Genomic DNA, 20,682 nt, shown 5'->3' with positions numbered 1-20,682 from the left:
TCCCGCCCTCCTCCCGCGGCTTCAGCCGCCTCAGCGCGCATGCTCCTGGCGGCGGGCTGACCTCAGCGCGTCACGCACGCACGTACGCGCGTTGCTGCGTCGGTACGTCGTGTCTCCACCCCCCCCCCGCCCCGGTAACCGGGGAAGCGGTGGCCGGCGGCTGCGGTACCCGAGGGGTGAGTGAGGGGGTGCGGGGCTGGGCCGGGCGGGGCGGCGCAGCGCCTCCTCCCCCTCCGGTCAGCGGCGCCCCCCGCGGGGGGGTGCGGCCGGAACCGCGGCCTAGTGCGGGCTCGGGCAGCCTCGGCCTGGCCCGCACAAAGGGCCCGCCCCCGTGCCGAGGCCCCGCGGGCGGGAAGGGCCGCGAGGGGCCCCCGCTACCGGCCCGGCGCAGGGTCCGGTGTGCCAGGAGAGCGCGGTGAGGGCGAGCTGCGGCTGTCTCCGCTGCGCCTGCCCTGGGGCAGGGGGCTCCCCGCCGCGTCGGGCCGCCTGGCTCCTTTCCTGCGGTGCCCAGGGAAGGGCGATTTCGGCGGGCGGGGAGGTTCCGCCTCTCGTCAGCAACCGCCAGAAACGGGAGCGGCTATTGCTGCTTTTCCCTCAGATGTAGGGGATCAGTAGAAGGGGTCCGTGCGTTCGTGTTTCTTCCCTCGGAGCGACGTTGGCAGGGAAGCAAAGCCTCGGCAGTCAGCCCACGGTCTCAGTCTGCGTTTCATCGCTGTCCTGTAGGAACCCTCTTCTTGTACACTCACTAGTAGGCTCCGTGGGCAAACAGACCAAATTTTGTACTTTTGCAGCTGTATGATAGAATGAAAGAATGATTATTTTTATTTTCTGGGGTGGTGGGAGGGGACAAAAGTAAATAAGTACAGCAGGGAAGAATCCTTAAAATCGGATGTGATGACTTAAAAAACTGCCTGCTGTGCTGTTAGCAGCAGAAGTGCTAAGTTACACCTTTTATCCGTTTGTTGTACATTTTGTTTTCTTATCTGCCACACATCTGCAGGTGTGAAAGCCACAATGTGTGTCAGTGCAAGTGGGAGAACAGGACACCAGAGTCAGCTGCTGCCACGGAGAACTGAACAGCAGTTTTCCCCAGAGGCTCCTAGTAAGCTCTGGTCTAGACTTGGGATTTATTGAGCACGTCCAAAGTTGGTGAATGTTCTGCACAGGGAGCAGTAGAAATATTTACTGTCAGATTATTTTGAAGTTGTTACTGTTGCCAATGAATTCTGATCTCATTGGAGGATTCTCACTGAATGTGAGGATTTGTTTAATAAGACTTGTAGCCTTTGGGCCACCTAATTATAATGCACTTGAAAGCAGTGGGTGTCATACTGTCTTTGCCTTAAAGGTATGACTTACTTGACCATCCAGATGAAATAATTCAATTACTTGGAATGGGAAGTGTAAATCTTGGTATATCAGTTCAGTCTTTTCTTCATCTACCTTAGAAAACCGAATTCTGGGCAGGCATGTTATGTGGCGTATTTAAAATGTGGTTTGAAACATGTAGGTTGGAGAACATATATATGGCTAAAGAAGCTTTCTTAAGAAGAAGAGGGAGTTGACTTTTTGGCAGAAGTGTACCTTGTCTCATAACAGAACAGTGCGTTGCTTTGGGCCTGCTTTTCTCGCGATGTCTGGATTGCAGTAGTGTGGTATTTACAAAGCCATGAAACACTCAAGGATGGGACTGTATGGACATGCAAAATATGTACCGAGTTGACTTTTCATCTCTTGTTCCTCCTGATGTTCAAAGTTCTGGCCTTGGGTTTGTTTGTCTTAGATTGCAAAACAGACAAGACAGGCAACATCTTAAATATGCTTAAGTAGTCATTGAGGGACATGAACTGTTTTGGAAGACAACCTGTTTGATTTATTCTTTTTTCAAATTGTGGGTACATGCATACTTACAAGAAAAGAACAAGCCCAGTCCTTTTTGGGAAACAGATAAAACACTTGTCAGTCACATTTCCACAAGTCTCTTTATCATGACTGAAGTAATCCACTTACAGGAAAAATCATGACAATTGCATATAACTGCCTAAAGCACAAAGGGCATTAATTTGTCTTTTTTGATTTTAACAGAATTATTGGGGGCATCATGAATTGGAATAAAGGTGGACCTGGGACTAAGAGAGGCTTTGGGTTTGGTGGGTTTGCCATAACACCTGGAAAAAAAGAGGAGCCTAAGCTCTCTCAACAGTCTCATAGTGCTTTTGGAACAGCCGGTTCTTCTGCTGCATTTGCGAAATCAGGACCTCCTCAGCTGCCTTCTTTCTACAAAATTGGGTCAAAGCGAGCAAATTTTGATGAAGAGAATGCGTAAGTACAGTTATTTCTTGTGTTTATCTAGCTCTAGATTTTAGCCTTTTAAAGTTTCCAAGGTCAGAGAAAGTATCTGTGACATTTATGAGGTTTAATTATTTAGAAAAGCCTGCTCAAGGATAAATAGCCTAACGCTGCATTATGGTGTAACAGAACCCCAGTAGCTTTAGGGCAACAGGATCAAGAAAAACTGAGCTAGCCACCTGCAGGTACTCCCATCCTTGCTTTGCAGCAGACTTTTGGTGTCACCCTGTACTGATTACTTACCCTTCCTCTGGGTGTCAGCCCATTGTCTGTAAAATGAGAATGATAATACATCCTTGCCTTTAAATATATTTGAAAGACCATGAGATACTACAGCAACCCATGGAGAACTCTCCTCTTCTAGCTTTCCCCTCCCTAAGAATATATCTCAGCTGAGCCTCAGTCAGCTCAGTCTCATTCATGCTGTGGTCTGAACAAGACTTTCCCTGAGATGGTGTGTTCAGAATTGGATCCAAGCAGGATAAATTTGGGTGTCTTTTGCACAGGGAAACATTCAACTACACGTTTCTTTACTAACCCTTCTGTGGGCATATAAATGTGTCAGAAAATCATCCTATATTTACCAGCCTGGGAGAGCCACTCAAGAAGATCAGTTTTGTAACATCTATTTGCCCTCCCACCACTTTTAGCTTACAACATGAATAATTATAAATAAATGAATAAATCTCAACATCTTTTCCCGTGTACACACTGACTTTTATTATCCATCTCTGTGTGGAAAACTTGACTCAACTCAGAAACCATGAAAGACAGCATGGTGCTGTAGATTGCATGCTGACTGAGCCATTGTTTGTTTCTTTCCAGGTACTTTGAGGATGAAGAGGAAGATTCCAGCAATGTTGAATTGCCGTACATTCCTGCAGAGAATTCCCCCACTCGCCAGCAGTTTCATTCCAAATCAGCAGACTCTGACAGCGATGATGATCCTCTGGAGGCATTCATGGCTGAAGTGGAGGCAAGACCTGGATCGTGAAATGTTTATTAATTTATGTGGTCGTACTTCTTTCTGGTCAGGAGTAGCAAATGTCACTCATGACTTTGTCAGCTGTATTCAGAATGTCACTTAGCTTTTGGTTTTTATGTAAGATGCTGTGTTAATTAGAACTCAAAGGTGGATTAGATGGGCAGAGGGTGGATATGATTTACAGTAGCTTAACTATTTAACTGTTTTGAGCACATCAAGGCGATACCACAAAGAGCTTTGTGTGTCTCTGAATACGAAATTAAGGTTTGGTGCATTTTACGATACCTGAATTGAAATTATTTGTATTTATCATGAGCTGTTCTGTTATTAGCTGGATTGTATCACAGTGTTTTCAGGAGGAATGCGAAGAATGTATTTTTTCAACAACATTGCCGAGAAGTTACAGTGTATACATTTCAAAGGAATTAGTAAAATTTATTTAGCATAGTAGGATATGGAACAAGAGAAAGTTTAGTCCAAAAGAGAGTTGTCTCTGTGGCATGGTAGTCTAGTTATGTAGGAACATTTTTCCCTTCCATGTTTTATCATCTTGGATTTTTAACGTGTCATAATTTTATGACCTGTTAGGATCAAGCTGCTCGAGACATGAAGAGACTCGAAGATAAAGACAAAGAAAAAAAGAATGTTAAGTAAGTTCTCTTTTATAATTCCCATGTCTGCCTGGGTCTTGTATGGTGCTAAGAGAATTCCAGTGCATTTTGTTGATGATGATTGTTCTGTAGTCAATATAATATATACGTAGTAAACAGCATTAACCAGTGCATGATATCTCCCATGGGTAAAGTTCTGTGCAATAAAAATTTGATAATAAGAGGGAAGAATCCATGGCAGCATCCTATGGTAAAATGTAACACCACTGAGAGTTATCTCATGCGAGAAGCCTTTCTAGGCCATGCAAATTGGGGCAGCACATTTTACTGCTACCACCTTCCAGGTTGACCTGAATCTTTTTTCTTCTTTCGACATCCTTGCAGTGATCAGGATGGTTTAGTTTAAAATTGCATTTATGTGAGCAAAATAACCCAGTGGTGCTGTACCTGTAGTCCTGGAGATTCTTCCAAACTTGAACTAGGTTTTAAGACATTCCCTCTTAGGTAGCATGTGACAATTGGGATACTAAATTTAGAGTTTAAAAACAGTTTACATTTTTGCAGATTATTTATCTGTTTTGACTAAGGAAAATAATTATGCTGTTGATTCTTGATATAAATGTCAGATACGTTTGTAGAACTTGCATTGCATGGGGTTGATCAGATTATACGTGGTCCTGAAACAGAACACCGGATCCAAATCACCACCTGGGGAAGTTCTGAACTGGATTTGCACTTCCTGGCTCATATTCCTCTTCAGTTATGGGACTTCTGTAGCATCGAGAGCTTAGACCAGGATGATCTTTGATGTGGCTTCTACTGGGAAGACGGAGTCCTAATCTTTCAGTCTCATTAATAGAAGTAAAAAGAAGTCTTTGCAGGGTCGCTGTTATGTTTGGCACCAAATATGAAAACTTCATGGGTTGGGATTATAAATGTTACTGAGTTGTTAGTGTTGTGTCTTCCACGAAATATGGAGCTCAGCACTAATCAAGTGAAAGTATGGAGCTGAGTATGTGGAACACTTGCAGGGAAGTTTTTTTTCTCCGCTTGTTTTTCCAGGGGTATTCGAGATGACATTGAAGAGGAAGATGACCAAGTGAGTTCCTATGCAGTCTTTCTATCTTCTTTTTCTGTTGTGTTTTTTTTTTTGTTTGTTTTGTTTTGGTTTTTTTAATATTCCCTCCCCAAATATGTAACTACTAGGTACAAACAAAACTCCAGTATCATGCGCAGTATCCGGACAATTCATGAGGAAGCTCTAGTGGCTACCCTGCTGTCTCTACCCTTCTAGGTGTTTCATAAAAAAATAAGAGGAACATTAGGAGACAATTTATTTCTTTTTTACTCCGTTTAAAATTTTTTCCAGTCAATTTGAACTTCAGCTTCCAGTATCTGAGGGTCTCATCATATTTGAAATTAGCAGAATCAACTAACATGGAGCACCAGTGAGAGGCTGTTAAACTGTGGAGGCTATTTGCAGTGAAATTTCATCTCTGTTAAGGGCAAGAATCAGGCTTTTTGCTCTTTATTTATAGAGGAGCTCCAGTTCTGATTGAAGATTATAGGCATCACTGTAACAGAAATAATAAATAAAGAGGAAAGACTTCATTTCAAAATGTACCTTAGTACTAAGTTGTAATTAATAACTATTGTGTTACTCGCAGTAATGGAAGGGTTGTCTGGCCTCTAGGCCTTTGCTTCCAGTTTGGAGAGTGTAGTTGTGCTAAAGTTTGAGCAAAGGTGTCTTACACTTGGAGACAGCTGTTGTTCAAGTGTATTGTATGCATATCTATGTGACTGAGTGATAATTGGTCATGCAAATGAAAAAGCCAGATGAGTATATGCATTTGTTTGTAATTGAACCTTGCTTTAAAAGTCTGATCTTAAATGTTTGCTTGAAAGTCAAGCGGGACTGGTGTTTTCTCCATGAGAATGTCTTGGTGTGCCAGTGAGATTCTGAGACGCGTCCACATTTGTGAGCTGTAAGGATGGCACATGACAGTGGTGACAGTTGACTTCTGACTTCGGCTTGCGTTGAAGAACTCTCCTGAAACAGTTTCTTTCCCATTTGCTGTTGACTGTCTCACTGAAAAATAAATATATTTTCATGTCCTAGAGTGTAGTTAGGGGAAGTGGAGAAACTATTTTTGGCATAGTGTGTTTAAAAAATAATGTAAACATCATATGCTTAGTAACATTGTGTTCTTTTTTAAAAACCTGCAGCGTTTGTACTTGTGGAATAGATTCTTCCATTGTTAAAGCCTAACAAGTCTTGGTAGAAGGAGTTGTTAAGCAGACATGTAAGAGAAGAAGATTGGGTTTTGAAAACATTTTGTGGTCTAACTGACACTTTAGTTGTTTTCTTTGTTTGTACTTACTGTCCTTCTTCTGGACATAACTGTTGGTATTTATTAGAAGAATCAGTTCTAGTGAACTTTTTTTTTTCCTCAGTGGTGTGTGTGAAAGCAAACAGCCATCTAGCATATACATCATTTAAACAAACGTAGTAGTATTTTTGCTTCCTATTGTGTGTGATTTTACTGATGTGTTTTGCTGCAGGAAGCTTATTTTCGCTACATGGCTGAAAACCCCACTGCTGGTGTGGTCCAAGAAGAAGAAGAGGATAACCTGGAGTACGATAGTGATGGGAATCCAATTGCACCATCCAAAAAAATCATTGATCCTCTTCCACCTATTGACCATTCAGAGGTAGGAAGTTTATTGCATTCTGTTCTGTCTGAGACATTCTAGAAAGCAGGAGCTAAGAAGTAGGTTGAAATATGCTTCTGTCCCTGTGCATCAATGTTGGCAGGTGCTCTGCCACTTGAGTTATACTAAAGGTCCTTCAAATGACTTCATGTTGAACTAATGTTCTTGCAGATAATTAAGAACTTTTCTCAAAAGGACTCTTTCCTTCCAAAGCTAAGTGCACAGAGAGAGAATCTTGAGTCCTGGACTAACTGAGTAATTACGCTTGCAGATCGAATATCCACCGTTTGAGAAAAATTTCTATGATGAGCATGAAGAGATCACCAGTCTCACCCCACAGCAAGTGGTGGAGTTACGTCATAAGCTAAATCTCCGGGTAAGCTGGTCACAAAACCGTCCTCCGAGGATCTTCTTACTCCCATTTTTTTGACTGCCTTAGTAGTTTTGATGAATATTTCCACAGGCCACTCCAGCTTTTGAATACCAAGCCCCTTGGATACCTTCAGTGACTTTGATTTAAGGGAGCTTGGTTTTTCTCCACAGTCTTGAAAGTCTTCTCTGGACTTGTCAAAGTGGGAACCCAAGATTGCCAATTGTGTGGTTGCACTTAGACTAAAGAACTAGGAATTGAAACTGGAAATATTATACACAAGAAATAGTTCTTTGCCATTTGTGACATGTCAGTGTGGTGACTTTCTATGAAGGGAATTATTTGGGGAAGAAGGAAACCAATTATACAAGGAGGTAGATATGATGTTTGGTAGCTTATGTTGATTGACAATTTATCTATATTTTTATACCTGAAGGTCCTATTTGCACATCTGAAATTTGCACCTAGTTAAACTTATATCTGTTAAAAAAAATAAAAAGCTGTTTTCAGAGTTAGAGAGGCACTTTCTTCATTTTTGTACAGATTGTTCTTTGGTTTTCTCTTATTGTTCATGAACAAAGATATGTTTCTGTTTCTAAGGTCTCCGGTGCTGCTCCTCCAAGGCCTGGCAGTAGTTTTGCTCATTTTGGGTTTGATGAGCAACTTATGCATCAAATTAGGAAATCAGAGTATACTCAGCCCACTCCTATACAGTGTCAGGTGAGTGTTGTTACTTCTCTAAAGAGAATTAATCTAAAGAGAATTAATAGAACACATGCAAAGGTCCCTAGTCCGTAGGAGGATGTATACAATTTTGTTTCTTATATAGACCTGTCATGAAGAAGAAAAATTTGTATTTTTCTAGGAAAAGAGTTATGATATTTTTTAAACAGACATTTACCCACTTTTTTTTTTGTTAAATGACCACTGTAAATAAATCCATGTACTTTTCATTTGTCTCTTAGTGAAGAACATTCAAATGACATCTCTTGCTTATAGAAATGTACAAAAGTTTTTTTGTATAGTTTTAGAAATTGTATTAAAAACAACCGTAGTAGTAGCTGAGTAGAGAGCCATACATTGACAACTTTATTCCTTTAAACAGCTTATATTTGAATGTCTTGTAACTAGAAGAGATATGGAACAAGGCAATTTTTCATTTCTTCTGGTAGTTAAAATAAATGCCCTATGAGCTGGACCATTTAACTGGTCATTCCTTGGATAGCCGTACAAGCAGCAGGGATTCTACTGCATATGTAGACTGATTACCATAAGTAATTAAGTTTATCAATAGTGTGATTGTAACCACACCACTTCAGAAGCTTTTCTTGAAGTATGAAAAATGACATGGTGCTGTGTCCAAGGGGTGTGTATTATTAGGACCTTAGTCCATACTGTTTGTAAAAACCTGTGGTTGAGAGGTCCTTATAGCAACAGTAGGGATGAACGGACGACTTCAGCACTCAGGATGATTACAGAAAGAATAGGCTCAGAGAATTTGGTTCTAGTGTTCTTACAGCTGGTCAAGATGCATTTGACATGTAAATATATCCTTGGGGTGTTGTACTCTGCCCAAACATTGGTTTCATATTAGGACACCAACAGTCATAACTCCTTCTCTGGAGACATTCAAAACTCGCCTGGACACCTTCCTGTGCAACCTCGTCTAGGTGTTCCTGCTCCGACAGGGGGATTGGACTAGATGATCTTTTGAGGTCCCTTCCAATCCCTAGCATACTGTGATACTGTGATAACATGATAATTGCTTCTAGCCCTTAAAACAAACTAATTCAGATCTGAACTTGGCAATAAAACTGTGGAAGGATCAACATATGTTGCTATGAGTCCCCTGTACCACGCTCTTCTCTTGTTATCTGAGTTTTCATGTAATACCTAACACAAGAATGTGCTTTTGTATGCATAATATGGGTTTAGAATCTCCTTATTTTTAGGGTGTTCCAGTTGCACTAAGTGGCAGAGATATGATTGGCATAGCTAAGACTGGAAGCGGAAAAACAGCAGCCTTCATCTGGCCCATGTTGATTCACATCATGGATCAAAAGGAGCTTGAACCGGGAGATGGTCCCATTGCAGTGATCGTATGCCCGACCAGAGAGCTTTGCCAACAGGTAGGTGTACAGTAAGCATACATGTGCCATACAGTGTTCTTATAGAAGACAAAATTCTGGGCAGAAATTATCAGAGAACCACAGTAAATTTTTTGAAAAAACTACTATGTGTTTTAGTACACTGTGCTTTAGCCACTGTGCAGCAGCTCCAGTGTAAGCTGCCATTTCTCTCTTAACACCTGTTTTTGTTGAAGGATCAGGACAAACTTGAAATTGTTAATTTTTGCACAGTGCTCCCATATTATTTCTAAGTATTCAGTATACTGTGGATGCATTGCCACAAACCGTATGTGTAAAAGGATAGAGCCTGCAAGTTCAATTACGACTTGGTGCCTAAATAGGTTTCCCACATAAATTATTGGAAATTATCCACAAGTATTGAAGTATTCAGCCCTGAGGATTTCTGAATAATTTCGTTAAGTTACTAGCTGAAAAGTGGATTTCAGGAGCTGTACTATATTTCCAAGGTAAGTATATTTTCTCAGATTTGTCTAACATGAACTGTGATGTGATTTGTTTAAAATTCTCAGATCCATTCTGAATGTAAGCGCTTTGGTAAGGCATATAATCTGCGCTCCGTAGCTGTGTATGGAGGAGGAAGCATGTGGGAGCAAGCCAAAGCCCTCCAGGAGGGGGCAGAGATAGTTGTCTGCACACCAGTAAGTACCTGTATGCACACAGTACCATTTTTTGCTGCTTAACTGAAGCCGAGTCAGATTTTTAATACAATTGGTGATGCAGAATTTAGTCTCTGATCACTGAAATCTAGGTTCTTGACAGGTCATGAGATGTTGAGAGCAAATATGATGGGATTATTTGTGTTTGAAGAGAAATTGAAAGAGATTAGGTATGATTTCCAATGGAAGACAAAGTAGCAAGCAACATCTGCTTGAATCAGTGTCAGTTGTGTGCAACGCCAGCACTGATTGCTGAGCCTTAAATTCATGAAGAAAATTCCCGGAATGTCACGAACTTGAGCGCCACCTTACTGAATCAGTGTAGAGTCTGTGGCAGTAATACTGAAGGGTTGAAACACTGAATCAGAACGGGTGTTGGTGCTGAACCGGTGATTTAAATGAGCGCCGTTGTCAACTGACTTTGCTTATTGCAAAAACTTATTATGAACTTGGGCAAAACTGAGCAGCTAATGATCGGAAGATGTTTCATTGTGGCTATTGGGGTACTAGGCAAGAAAACAAAGCATGAAGAACTCCTGCACCAAATATTATGGTATTAAGTAGCCAGTTCACAATTAAAATTTAATTGTAATGAAGACTGGGGAATGTAAGGATCTCAGCACTGTTAACCTTGAAAATCCAGTCCTAAAATTCAGCTTGTGCAGTATAGTTGATGAGAGTTTCAGGAATCTGTTTCTGTGACTTGAATACTGGTACTTCTTGAGTGAAGCCTTGAGATGTTTACTGTTCTAAGTCTCTGGTAAGTGAGGATAAAAAGCAGTGAAGTGCTTGAAGGTTGCATATATTAACATTTTTTAAAATATGCTTTAAAAACTTGGCTTTTTTTTTTTTTTAAATAGGGTCGTTTAATTGATCATGTGAAAAAGAAAGCTACAAACCTTCAACGAGTCACTTACCTTGTGTTTGATGAAGCTGACAGAATGTTTGATATGGGTTTTGGTATGTAATGAATAAAGGTCACTGTTTTGGAAAGCAGTGGTGTCTAGTTCCCAGCTTAGTAGGTCTGTTTATAACCCCTGTAGCTTCATATACTTGCAAATACATTAAGGAAATATTTTATAGACAATATAGACATAAGTAAAGGTCGAATATCTGGTGATATAAAGAGATCAACGATGTCCTGTTGATGTTGAAGTCCCAAAACCCTGGTTTTTATCTTACAGTTGCTGAATAACTTTTAGGCAAGTCATTTCAGTGCTTTGATTCTGTGTGGTGTTAAAAGAACTTTCACTTTATTGGAGGAGGTTGTGTCATTCAGGTCTGGATGACTTTGAATTTATGCTCAAGAATCATGGGATATAGCAAAGATTTGACAGTACTATAATACTGCAAACAGAGCGAGGCACTTTTAAGACACACAGAGTATGCACAGACTTGGTGAGGATCTTTGCTTATGGAACCTTTTGCTGAAGGAACTTCCAAAAGTTTCATTGTATAGCAGAGGAACTTCCATTGTGCAGCAAAGAGCACTTGGAAGTCGCAGTATAACATTAAATACTGAGTGAGAGACACTTATTAACTCTATGGTTATTTGTTAAATAAAACAATGAAGTTGCATTTTGAGTTATTCTACGAAATAATGAGCGTTACGTTTTCCTCCCCTTTCCAGAATACCAGGTCAGATCAATTGCAAGCCACGTACGTCCTGACAGACAGAGTAAGTATAAGCATGTTTCAAACTAAACTCCTGAGAGTCGAAGGCTATATGGTGGGCTGCCAGTTAAGAATCTGGAACGGAGACTGGATTTCCTGCTCTCAAAGCAGCCACACAATGAGACTTTTGCAGGAGTCCACTGGTGTTAATTTGAGTGTGGGCTGTTGGGAGGGAGCACTTGTGGGTGTAGTTAAATATCCGTACTCGTTCATCAGTCTGTAATCCCTCCACAGACTTCGCTCAGGGAAAGGATGATTAGCTGAATTAATATTAGCACGCTTTGAGATCCTGTGTGCTAAGCTGCCATGAAAGAACATTCACAGCAGTGCCACTTATTATCCACATCTAGTTTCAGATGCCATGAAATGTGTTTCCACTTTGAGGTATTCTAATAGCGTGATTGATGATTTTCAGTAGAACTGGTAAAACAGACTGGAGCTTTTCTGTCAGCTTCACTGACATCTAGTACAGTTGTACGGGTCCTTGTTCACGAGGTCTGTGCAGTGTTAAGGAAAATGTATTTTTCAAGGAGTTCAAGTACTGTTTTTCTTTTAGCCCTCTTGTTCAGTGCCACTTTCCGTAAGAAGATTGAGAAATTGGCCCGTGATATTCTGATCGACCCAATTCGAGTTGTGCAGGGAGACATTGGAGAGGTAATTCCACTTTACTTCTGAGACAGAGAAATAAGCCATGCTGTTTCTCTTGTCTGAATTTTATGTTAAACTGCTGTAGTCATCATGTAAGGGGAAATACTTTGTGCTTAACAAAAACTAGTAAGGTTTGGGAATTTATTTTTTATTTTATTGAGCTTTCTTTCTGCCAACAAATATTCTTATAGTGATGGGAGGTTTCATCAAGGAGTGAAACGACATTAATGCAGTGATGGATTATTTTTTTATTAGGCTGAATCATTGGGTATATCCTTTTGTTTCTAAACTATAAATAAATAACAGCTTTTGCAATTAAAGATTTGAAACAGACTGTAATGTCTTTCAGCTGGTTTACATGGGAACGTTGATTCTATCCTTACTTGACAGTGGCAGCTGAACTATTAGCAGACTGGGGATTTGGTAATAAGTCAATGAAGTGGGCAGATTACACTTGCTGTGAAGAAGCTTTGCTTATAATATATGAAAACTGTTGAGAAGTTTCACAAGATGCCTTCAGAACATTCTTCTTTTACCAGTTCTCTGCATTTTTTTTAATTTTTTTTTCAATCAGGAATGTGAGGTATCCCTTTATAACAAAAGAAGCCCCTTCTTTGTGGGAAAATGTTTTTCCTAAACATTGCTTAAGAAAAGAAGCAGCTTTCCTAGCTCAATCACATGGTTTCTTTTCTTTGATCAAAATTATTACTCTGAGAGCATCATCCTTGAAATAATTAATATTCAAATGTGTAAAAATTAAATCTTTCAGAGAAACTTCAAGATAGTGCTGGGAGCTCTGCTGCACTTTTCTTACTTGCAATATGGAGTGTACATGGAGTCTGTTTATACCTCCCCTCCTCCTGACTCAAAGGAGATGTCACAGCTCACAGAGGAGCTGTCTCTGATCGCCATATGAATAACTTTTACTGCTGATCATCCTCTCCATCTCAGACCCTGCTCTTGCACAGTCTATTTTAGATGTTACTAGCATCTGTCGCAAGAGCATCTAAATTGCAAGTACCCATCTTTAGATCAGTAGGGTGCTAAACTGCATCATGTCAAAGACTGCACTTTGCCCCTCTCAGGTTTAGCAGAAAGTAGCTCATTTAACCACTGCCCTTTCTGCACTGTGACAAGGAAGTGGTCAGCAGTTAGAAGGGAGCTGAAACCTCTTTTAAAGGAGAATTTTGGTCTCCTGCTTCTCCACTTTTTATTCTCACCCCTAGTTTAAATTCCTGGTTTTGTTCTGCCGTCTGTGGTTGTTTGCCATACTGTCATTTTTATCCTGTGTTACTGCATGTCTTATTTCTCCCCATAGGCAAATGAAGATGTTACTCAAATTGTGGAGATTTTCCCCTCTGGCCCTAGCAAATGGAACTGGCTGACTCGACGCCTTGTGGAGTTCACATCTTCTGGGAGCGTCCTCCTTTTTGTCACCAAGAAGGCAAATGCAGAAGAGCTGGCCAATAACCTTAAGCAGGAGGATCATAACCTGGGGCTGCTTCATGGTGACATGGACCAGAGCGAGAGGAATAAAGTAATTTCAGAATTTAAGAAAAAGGGGATCCCAATACTGGTAGCTACTGATGTGGCAGGTATGTGATGTTCTGAGAAACAGTAGCTTATACAAGTTGTGGATATCAGCGGAAAGGCTAACACGTGTCAGTGGAAGGCAACAAGGTTGGCATCTGCACCTGCTGGGCACTGTCTTCCAGGTGTTTTTTTTCAGAAGTACACAGTGTTAGCAAGGGGGTTTATGTTTAAAGGCTTTTAATGGTGTTTAAATTAGTGTCTGACATATTTTTTAATATACAGAGAGAAAATAAGCTGTTTCTTAAGGCAGTAGTTTCTATTTGTTAATCAGCTGATGCATTATGCATGCTTAAATGAAGAGGAAATGGACATGCTTGAAGCCTTCTCTAGAACAGCTTTTGTACCCAGATGTTTAGTTGAACAAAGAGTGAATTTCAGTATCCTTTAATAAAGCCCTCTCTCTTCCTTGGAATAGCAATCATTTAAAGAGACCTCTTCCATCTCCATTTCCGTGAACTTGGGGATTGGTGGAACTTACACTACTCTTGGAGAAGATATTGCTATACTTAAGATAAAAACAAGTTCTAGTGTTTTAACTGGGGTGTGTTACTGTGGAAACTCCTTTCGTATGCTGGAGCAGAATGAAGTGGTATGCTGGTATGAATGGGATTGCTTTGAGGTCATTCAGGATAATCGCACTTCCCACTATGTTCTTTATTACAGCTCGTGGGTTAGATATTCCTTCCATTAAGACTGTCATCAATTACGATGTGGCTCGAGACATAGATACGCACACCCATAGAATTGGTCGTACTGGCAGAGCAGGAGAGAAGGGAGTTGCCTACACTCTGCTGACTCCCAAAGACAGTAACTTCGCTGGTGATCTTGTCAGAAATCTGGAAGGCGCTAATCAACATGTTTCCAAAGAGCTGTTGGATCTAGCAATGCAGGTACGAACAAGCAAATCTCCTTGAGTAGAGGAAGGTTCCTTCCATGATGAGCACAAAATCAGGAGCTCGGGGCCTGTTTCTGCCTCTATCGTGTTCACAATGACCTTTTGGCAACCTATGCTGATTTTAAGTAGGCTTTCTAGTGTTTTTAATGGCCTGTGAAAGAATCCGTGAAGACATGAAAATTTTGGAGCACAGTGTGTAATCTATTTTGGGGTCAGGCACTGCCGAGGAAATTAGGAGCTGTAATCTGGCTGATGCCAGCAGAGCACTCCAGATCCAGTATCTCATTGCAGTCAGATTTTCGATACGCATTTGTGGCAGGCACCCGGGAAATGCAGCTTAGTTGAAAGCTAAACTGGAAAATAATTACAGGGACATTCAGTCTGTGAAACAGTTGTTGCTTGATCATTATACCTGCTTGGCAGTGCTGTCTGGCAGGCTTGCTATCTATAGGTATGACGGATAGCTGAAGCAATTGTACTTGCGCCTCTCTACTCATCGGCTCTTTAAGTTCTTGTCTTTTGCTGCCCCTGTAGCTGCAATAGACCAAAGGCTTTTTGGCAATTCCCAAATTCAGAGATGGATTAGCATGCTTATGGCTTCATTGCCAAACATCTTGGGCACTAGCTGCTAGAAGTGAAAATTTTTTTCTGTGGTACAGAGGCAACATTTCCAGAAGGGACAGAATTTGTGAGGCAGAGCTCCACAGGCTGCCCTTGAGAGGACAGTATAGAAGCTAAATGGCTTACTGGCTTCTTCAGGTTTGAAGAAACTATAGGGCATAAAAAGAGGTGTAGCCAACCATTATTTAAAAACCTGGTAACAGGAGGAGGTCTGGTTGGACTGCCCTTTCCTGGCCACTGCTTGTTGCAGGAAGTTTTGCTGACTGAACCTCATTTCTCCTTAGCTGGGCAGTGGGCTAAATCAATAAAACCCAAGCATGAGCAAGTGCAGAGCTCCCAAGTGAATGGCATTAGAGAGCGCATTTATTCTGGGGTTTATTAGAATGCAAACCCCCAAAACTTTAACATGGGTAAAAGTTCAGGACAAAATTTAGTTTTCATAAAATGCATTTGTAACAAAAAGCTTCAGACCTACATGACAGAAGTGTCTACAGTTTAGTTTCAAAGCGCTGTAGTCTGTCACATCCCATTCCCTTGCAACAGTTGTATTGTTGGATGGGAAACAGTGTATTTTTATTTTTATTTTGAAATGCTCAAAATCCTTCTTTTCTGAGCCTCATTACGTGCATTTATGAAGCTTCTTATTCCCTGTGTTGAGAAGCACTTGTTCATCTTTCGCACAGAATCCATGGTTCCGGAAATCACGTTTCAAAGGAGGAAAAGGCAAGAAGCTAAATATTGGTGGTGGTGGCTTAGGATACCGTGAACGTCCTGGTCTGGGATCAGAAAATTCTGTAAGTAGAGATGCTGAAGAAGTTGTTAAGAGATTCTTGGAACCTTTAAACTTAGTATTGACTACTATTTAATTTAAAAAAAAATCTTAGTCTGGAGTATAGCCTCTGCTTTCAAAGGTTTTCACAGCTCAGAATCGTGCAGTTGGTATCAGAAATATCTCGGGTCAAACTGTCCTGTGCTGTTATCCTCTTGTCAAGAGCTGCCTTCTTTAGGGCCAGAGTGATCCAGAAGGTTTGGAGATTCTTCCCAAAATAGACTGTCAATGCAAAATAAATACTAATAAATTACTTGAAAAGCCATTTCCAGGCTGATTCTTGGCAGCAAAAAATCTTACAGGATTTGGAACACTTACTAAGGTATGTCCGTGCTAGGAAAACAGCTCATTGCCAAAGTGTACAGGGACAGAGTTTAACTGTTGACGTGTTGAAAACACGTTGTGTTCAGCATCTTTCCAAAAGTCACAGCTGAAGCCATGTTCACACTTTGTCTTGGCTGTGACCTCTGTGAAAATCTCCATTTGATTGCATTTTGCTTTTGCTTGTACTGTACGGAGCTGGGACATGCGGTTATACTGTTGACTAGTGAGTCACTAAGACTTAATGCATCTTTATTTTTCTGTCATCGTCAAGGTCACGGCACAAACTGCTCAGTGCCATCCAGAGGTTTGTTACCCTTAGTGGATATATTTCCTGAGTGCAGGGTCAAGATAGATTTGGAGAATGCTTGAATTGAAAGTGTCTGTGTTGTATGAATCTCTCCAGTTGTCCTTCTTTTTTTTTTTTTTCTTTTGCATAGGACCGTGGAAACAACAACAGTGTGATGAGTAACTATGAGGCATACAAGCCATCCACTGGGGCAATGGGAGACAGACTTACGGCAATGAAAGCAGCTTTTCAGGTTGGTTTGATAACTTGTACTCCAAGTTGTAACTCAAGAGGAAAGGACATAACATGGAAAAAATTTACTATTGATGATTCAAGACGACTTTCTTTTATTCTCCCCTGAAAATGTAGAAACCTTGTTGACATGAGGGAAGTTGAGTTTGGTAGTTGTGGCCGTGTCTCATCCACTTGGAGCATTCACTCCGCATTGCAGTCCAAAGTGGAAGAATTAGTATGCAGGCTGGACAGAACATGGTTGCACAAAGATAATTTGCCAGACTTACTTTGTTTTCTGTTGCCTCTTTGCTCTCTTTCCTTTCTGGATTCTGCTCCCAGACTTGATCCTATTTAGGTTGCTTAGCAGCAATAGTGTAATTGCAATCAAAAGAAATGGGGAACAGAGAAACCCTTTCTCTTCAGTGTAAAAATTAACCCCACAATATAGGACTTCCCTTGTTTCTGTGGTTTCATAGCAGATGTCCGTTACTAATTCTGTGTTCGTAAGCACAGCAGGAATGTAATCACTCCAAGACTGACTTTTTATAGGAACTCTTTTTTCCTAGGAGCTCCCCAGAATTCAAGACAGGCTTGTGTATGCATGATGACTGTGTGTTTTGTGGTGCAGTGTAGAGGCAAACATGCGTCTTTTTTCTTTCTGTCTCTTTCCGGCAGTCCCAGTATAAGAGCCACTTTGTTGCTGCAAGCTTAAATAATCAAAAGACTGGTAGCTCCGCTGCTGGTGCTAGTGGCTGGACCAGCGCTGGGAGCTTGAACTCAGTACCAACGAGTTCAGCACAGCAAAACGCTGCAAATCCTGACAGCCCAATTGCAGCCGCCGCAGCAGCAAAGGGTGTTCCAGGTTTCACCAGCACGGGGAATTTGAGTAGCGTTCCCACTTTTCCGAGTGTCGGAGTACAGGGCTTCAACAACACAAATGCCAGCGCCAACAATCGAGAAGGCATCGGCGGCAGCAGCACTGGCGTTGCCGCTGCGGGCAGTGGTGGTAGCAGTGGCGGCAGTGGTGGTGTTGGTGGCAGCGGTGGTGTTGGCAGCATTGTCAGAGAACGATACAACGACAACCGGAACAGTCGCCACAATGAGGTCCCGCGCCGTGGAGAGGGTGGTGGTCGCTACAATGATGTGCAACGCCATGGAGAAGGAGGCGGTCGCCACAGTGACGCTTACCGCCACGGAGAGGGCCGACACGGCGACAACCATCGACACGGCGAAAGCCGGCACTTCACTGATGTGGGCAGTGGCAATCGCAATAATGGTGATAGCAGGAATAGCAATGAAGGTAGGAACAACGAGAACAGGAATGGTGAGAACAGGAAAGATACCAACAGCCGAGACAAGACAGATGGTTTTGCTGTCCCAGAGCCCCCAAAACGTAAGAAGAGCCGGTGGGACAGTTAAAAGCTGGTGTTTCACAGCCTGGAATCTCTGCAGGTAGTGTTGTCTTTTTCCAGAGGATTTCTTGGGGTTTTTGGTTGTTGAGCAGCTGGGGCAAGAGAAGGAAACCATGCAAACTACCCATGCAAGGCTGGGACGGTACATCTGCGGACAGATTCACTCTAATGATGTGTACACACAATGCTTAGTCAAAGAGAAATCATTTTGATAAAGCTCCCTGGGTTCTGCTTTTAAACATTCAGTGCTCAAGTGACTCTCTGCTGGATTTAAAGAGATCTTCTTGACAAGAAAGAAGCTGTTTCATGTCCTTGGAACGTTAAGAAACTGTTGTCCATAGAAGTATAAAGTAGTCTTTTCTTAAACAGCGTTCACATTTTAAAAAACCAGTCCATCTAGAGATGCTCAGGAACCCACCTGTTAAACATTAATCTTTCAGCAATTTGTTCAGTATGGTGAGTTCTTCCCCATTCTCTCCTTCTTACGTATTCTCTTTTCCCCAGATAATTTGGCCTCCAGGTTGCCCCTTACATCTCTCCCCATCAACTAAGAAAGTATCAATTTGCGTTGCTGAAGGTGGGATGAAGCAAGTTGATTTTTCTTTCCTTTTTTTTTTTTTTTTTTTTTAATATTTTTAATGAAGCTGTTCAAGGGATCCTTCTGCAGCCCAGCTAACCACAAATTCCCGTGTAGTGTAGGATGGACTCCCTGGCTTGTTTGTGGTCAATCCCATTGCCCAGGTATTTTTTTCCTTTAAAGAACCGCTTCTTTCCTAATAGCCTTCATTTTGGTGGAAGCCTGCATAGCAAACTTGTCTCTCTGCTGTGCCTATGCGCCCTCTGTTATGAGAGGGCTGAGTGCTTTCTTCAAATTAAAAACAAAAAAGGGAAAAAAATAAAGATACGCCACAACAGCCCAAGGCTGGTGCCCCCCTTGAAGCGTAGCTAGATGAAGAGGCTTCATTCAGAAATTCAGGGACCTGCTGCTTAGAAGCCTTTAGGGAGAACCTGAGAAGTGATTGACAAAGTGGAACAGCTCAAATATCGCCCCATATTGGACACATTTAGTTAAAACTGTAAAATCTTGCTTGCCCATTTTTAACTCATTGTGTGTATTACCCATTTTTTAACTTTTTTTGCACCATAAAGGTAAGGAAGAACTCTTTTGTTGAAACATGTCAGCACCCACCTCTGTCTTGTTTCTACTGAAAGAAGTATCAGAAACTGTCAGGTTTTTGTGACATTGTGATGTTTTCTTTATCAGCTGTGCATTTACTTTCTGCTTGCTCTAGTAAATGTTTTATTACTGGGACAAAAATATCTAGCATGTGCTTTTTATTCTCCACTTCTTCCTTTGGCTGTTCTGGCATTTGGATGGAGATTTGACTGACTGGAGATTTCACTGTGTCCCTTTCTTTCACCAGAAGTTGGGGGTTGTAGTAGATAAAAGACTTTCCGTGTTTTACCTCAGTATCTTTCACCCCAAACTGTTTTGCAAATCCTATTTTAGCTTCAAAGCCTCCTGGGGAATAGTTTTTTTTTCTCCGTTTTACAAGTGGGAAGGATACAGGCCAGGATATGTTGCTCATCCCAGCCTTTCATAGTTGACCTGGAAAGAGAACACAGCAACAGTCTAGTGGTCTGACTTGCATGTGTACTGGTTTCAGTTAAGACACCAACTTGATTATTTGGGTCCCCTCACTAACTAGCTAATCTGTTGGGGTTTGTTTTTTTTTTTTTTAAATAGCTTCCACCTGAATTCTCTCATCACAGTCTAGGCAGAAACCTCATTGCACTGATTTGAGCTCTGCGTATTTAGTATTAAGGATGTTTCAGGGCAGATGTGGCAGAGGTTTACAAGCTGTTGCATTCCCCTTTCCTTATCGCACTTAAGGTTGATCACTGCACAGTTAAAGTTTCAAAACAAACTAAAAAATAGCTCCATAGTCTGAAGCTGCCGTCTGCTCCCTCCTTTCCTGGACCTCCACTCGCTGCCCTTGGGAACTGGCACTGTATGTGGCTGTGCGTGGGTTTCTCCCCTTCCTTTTAACACATCCCTCTGCTGTTCGATAGGACGATTGAAATTCCTCACCCCTCCCTCAGCTACCAGGAGCCTCTTGAGACTTGAGTGAGTAAATACTGATCACTAACGGAGAGCTATAAATGTCAGTTCACAGGTCCCTGTTAGATACATAAGAGGGTTGATTCCTTCTCCGCAGAACAAGGTGGCAGTGTGAGCAGCATGCCGACTACCCTGAAAGAGAACCTCTCTCCTTGCAGTGGCAGGCTGTGCTGCCTGCTTCTAAAGAGATACAACTCACAGCTGAGCAAAT

General features: G+C 41.6%; 1 protein-coding gene across 1 annotated transcript; it reads left to right on the top strand.

Moving 5' to 3' along the window:
* The first annotated feature begins 130 nt into the window (after window positions 1-130).
* Window positions 131-19,659, top strand: DDX42 (DEAD-box helicase 42). The gene is made up of 18 exons (XM_082494748.1): window positions 131-176; window positions 2,086-2,322; window positions 3,175-3,325; window positions 3,923-3,984; window positions 5,008-5,044; window positions 6,508-6,657; window positions 6,929-7,033; window positions 7,628-7,747; window positions 8,980-9,156; window positions 9,687-9,815; window positions 10,694-10,793; window positions 11,464-11,511; window positions 12,064-12,161; window positions 13,474-13,750; window positions 14,412-14,638; window positions 15,948-16,058; window positions 16,855-16,956; window positions 17,613-19,659. The coding sequence occupies exons 2-18, from the start codon at window positions 2,102-2,104 to the stop codon at window positions 18,354-18,356; spliced, it is 2,859 nt and encodes a 952-aa protein (XP_082350874.1). The 5' UTR covers window positions 131-176; window positions 2,086-2,101; the 3' UTR covers window positions 18,357-19,659.
* Window positions 19,660-20,682: the final 1,023 nt, after the last annotated feature.

This window comes from Vanellus vanellus (genome assembly GCF_965231255.1).
Source record: "Vanellus vanellus genome assembly, chromosome: 24".
Lineage (NCBI taxonomy): Eukaryota > Metazoa > Chordata > Aves > Charadriiformes > Charadriidae > Vanellus > Vanellus vanellus.
This window is presented reverse-complemented; position numbering and strand designations above follow the sequence as displayed.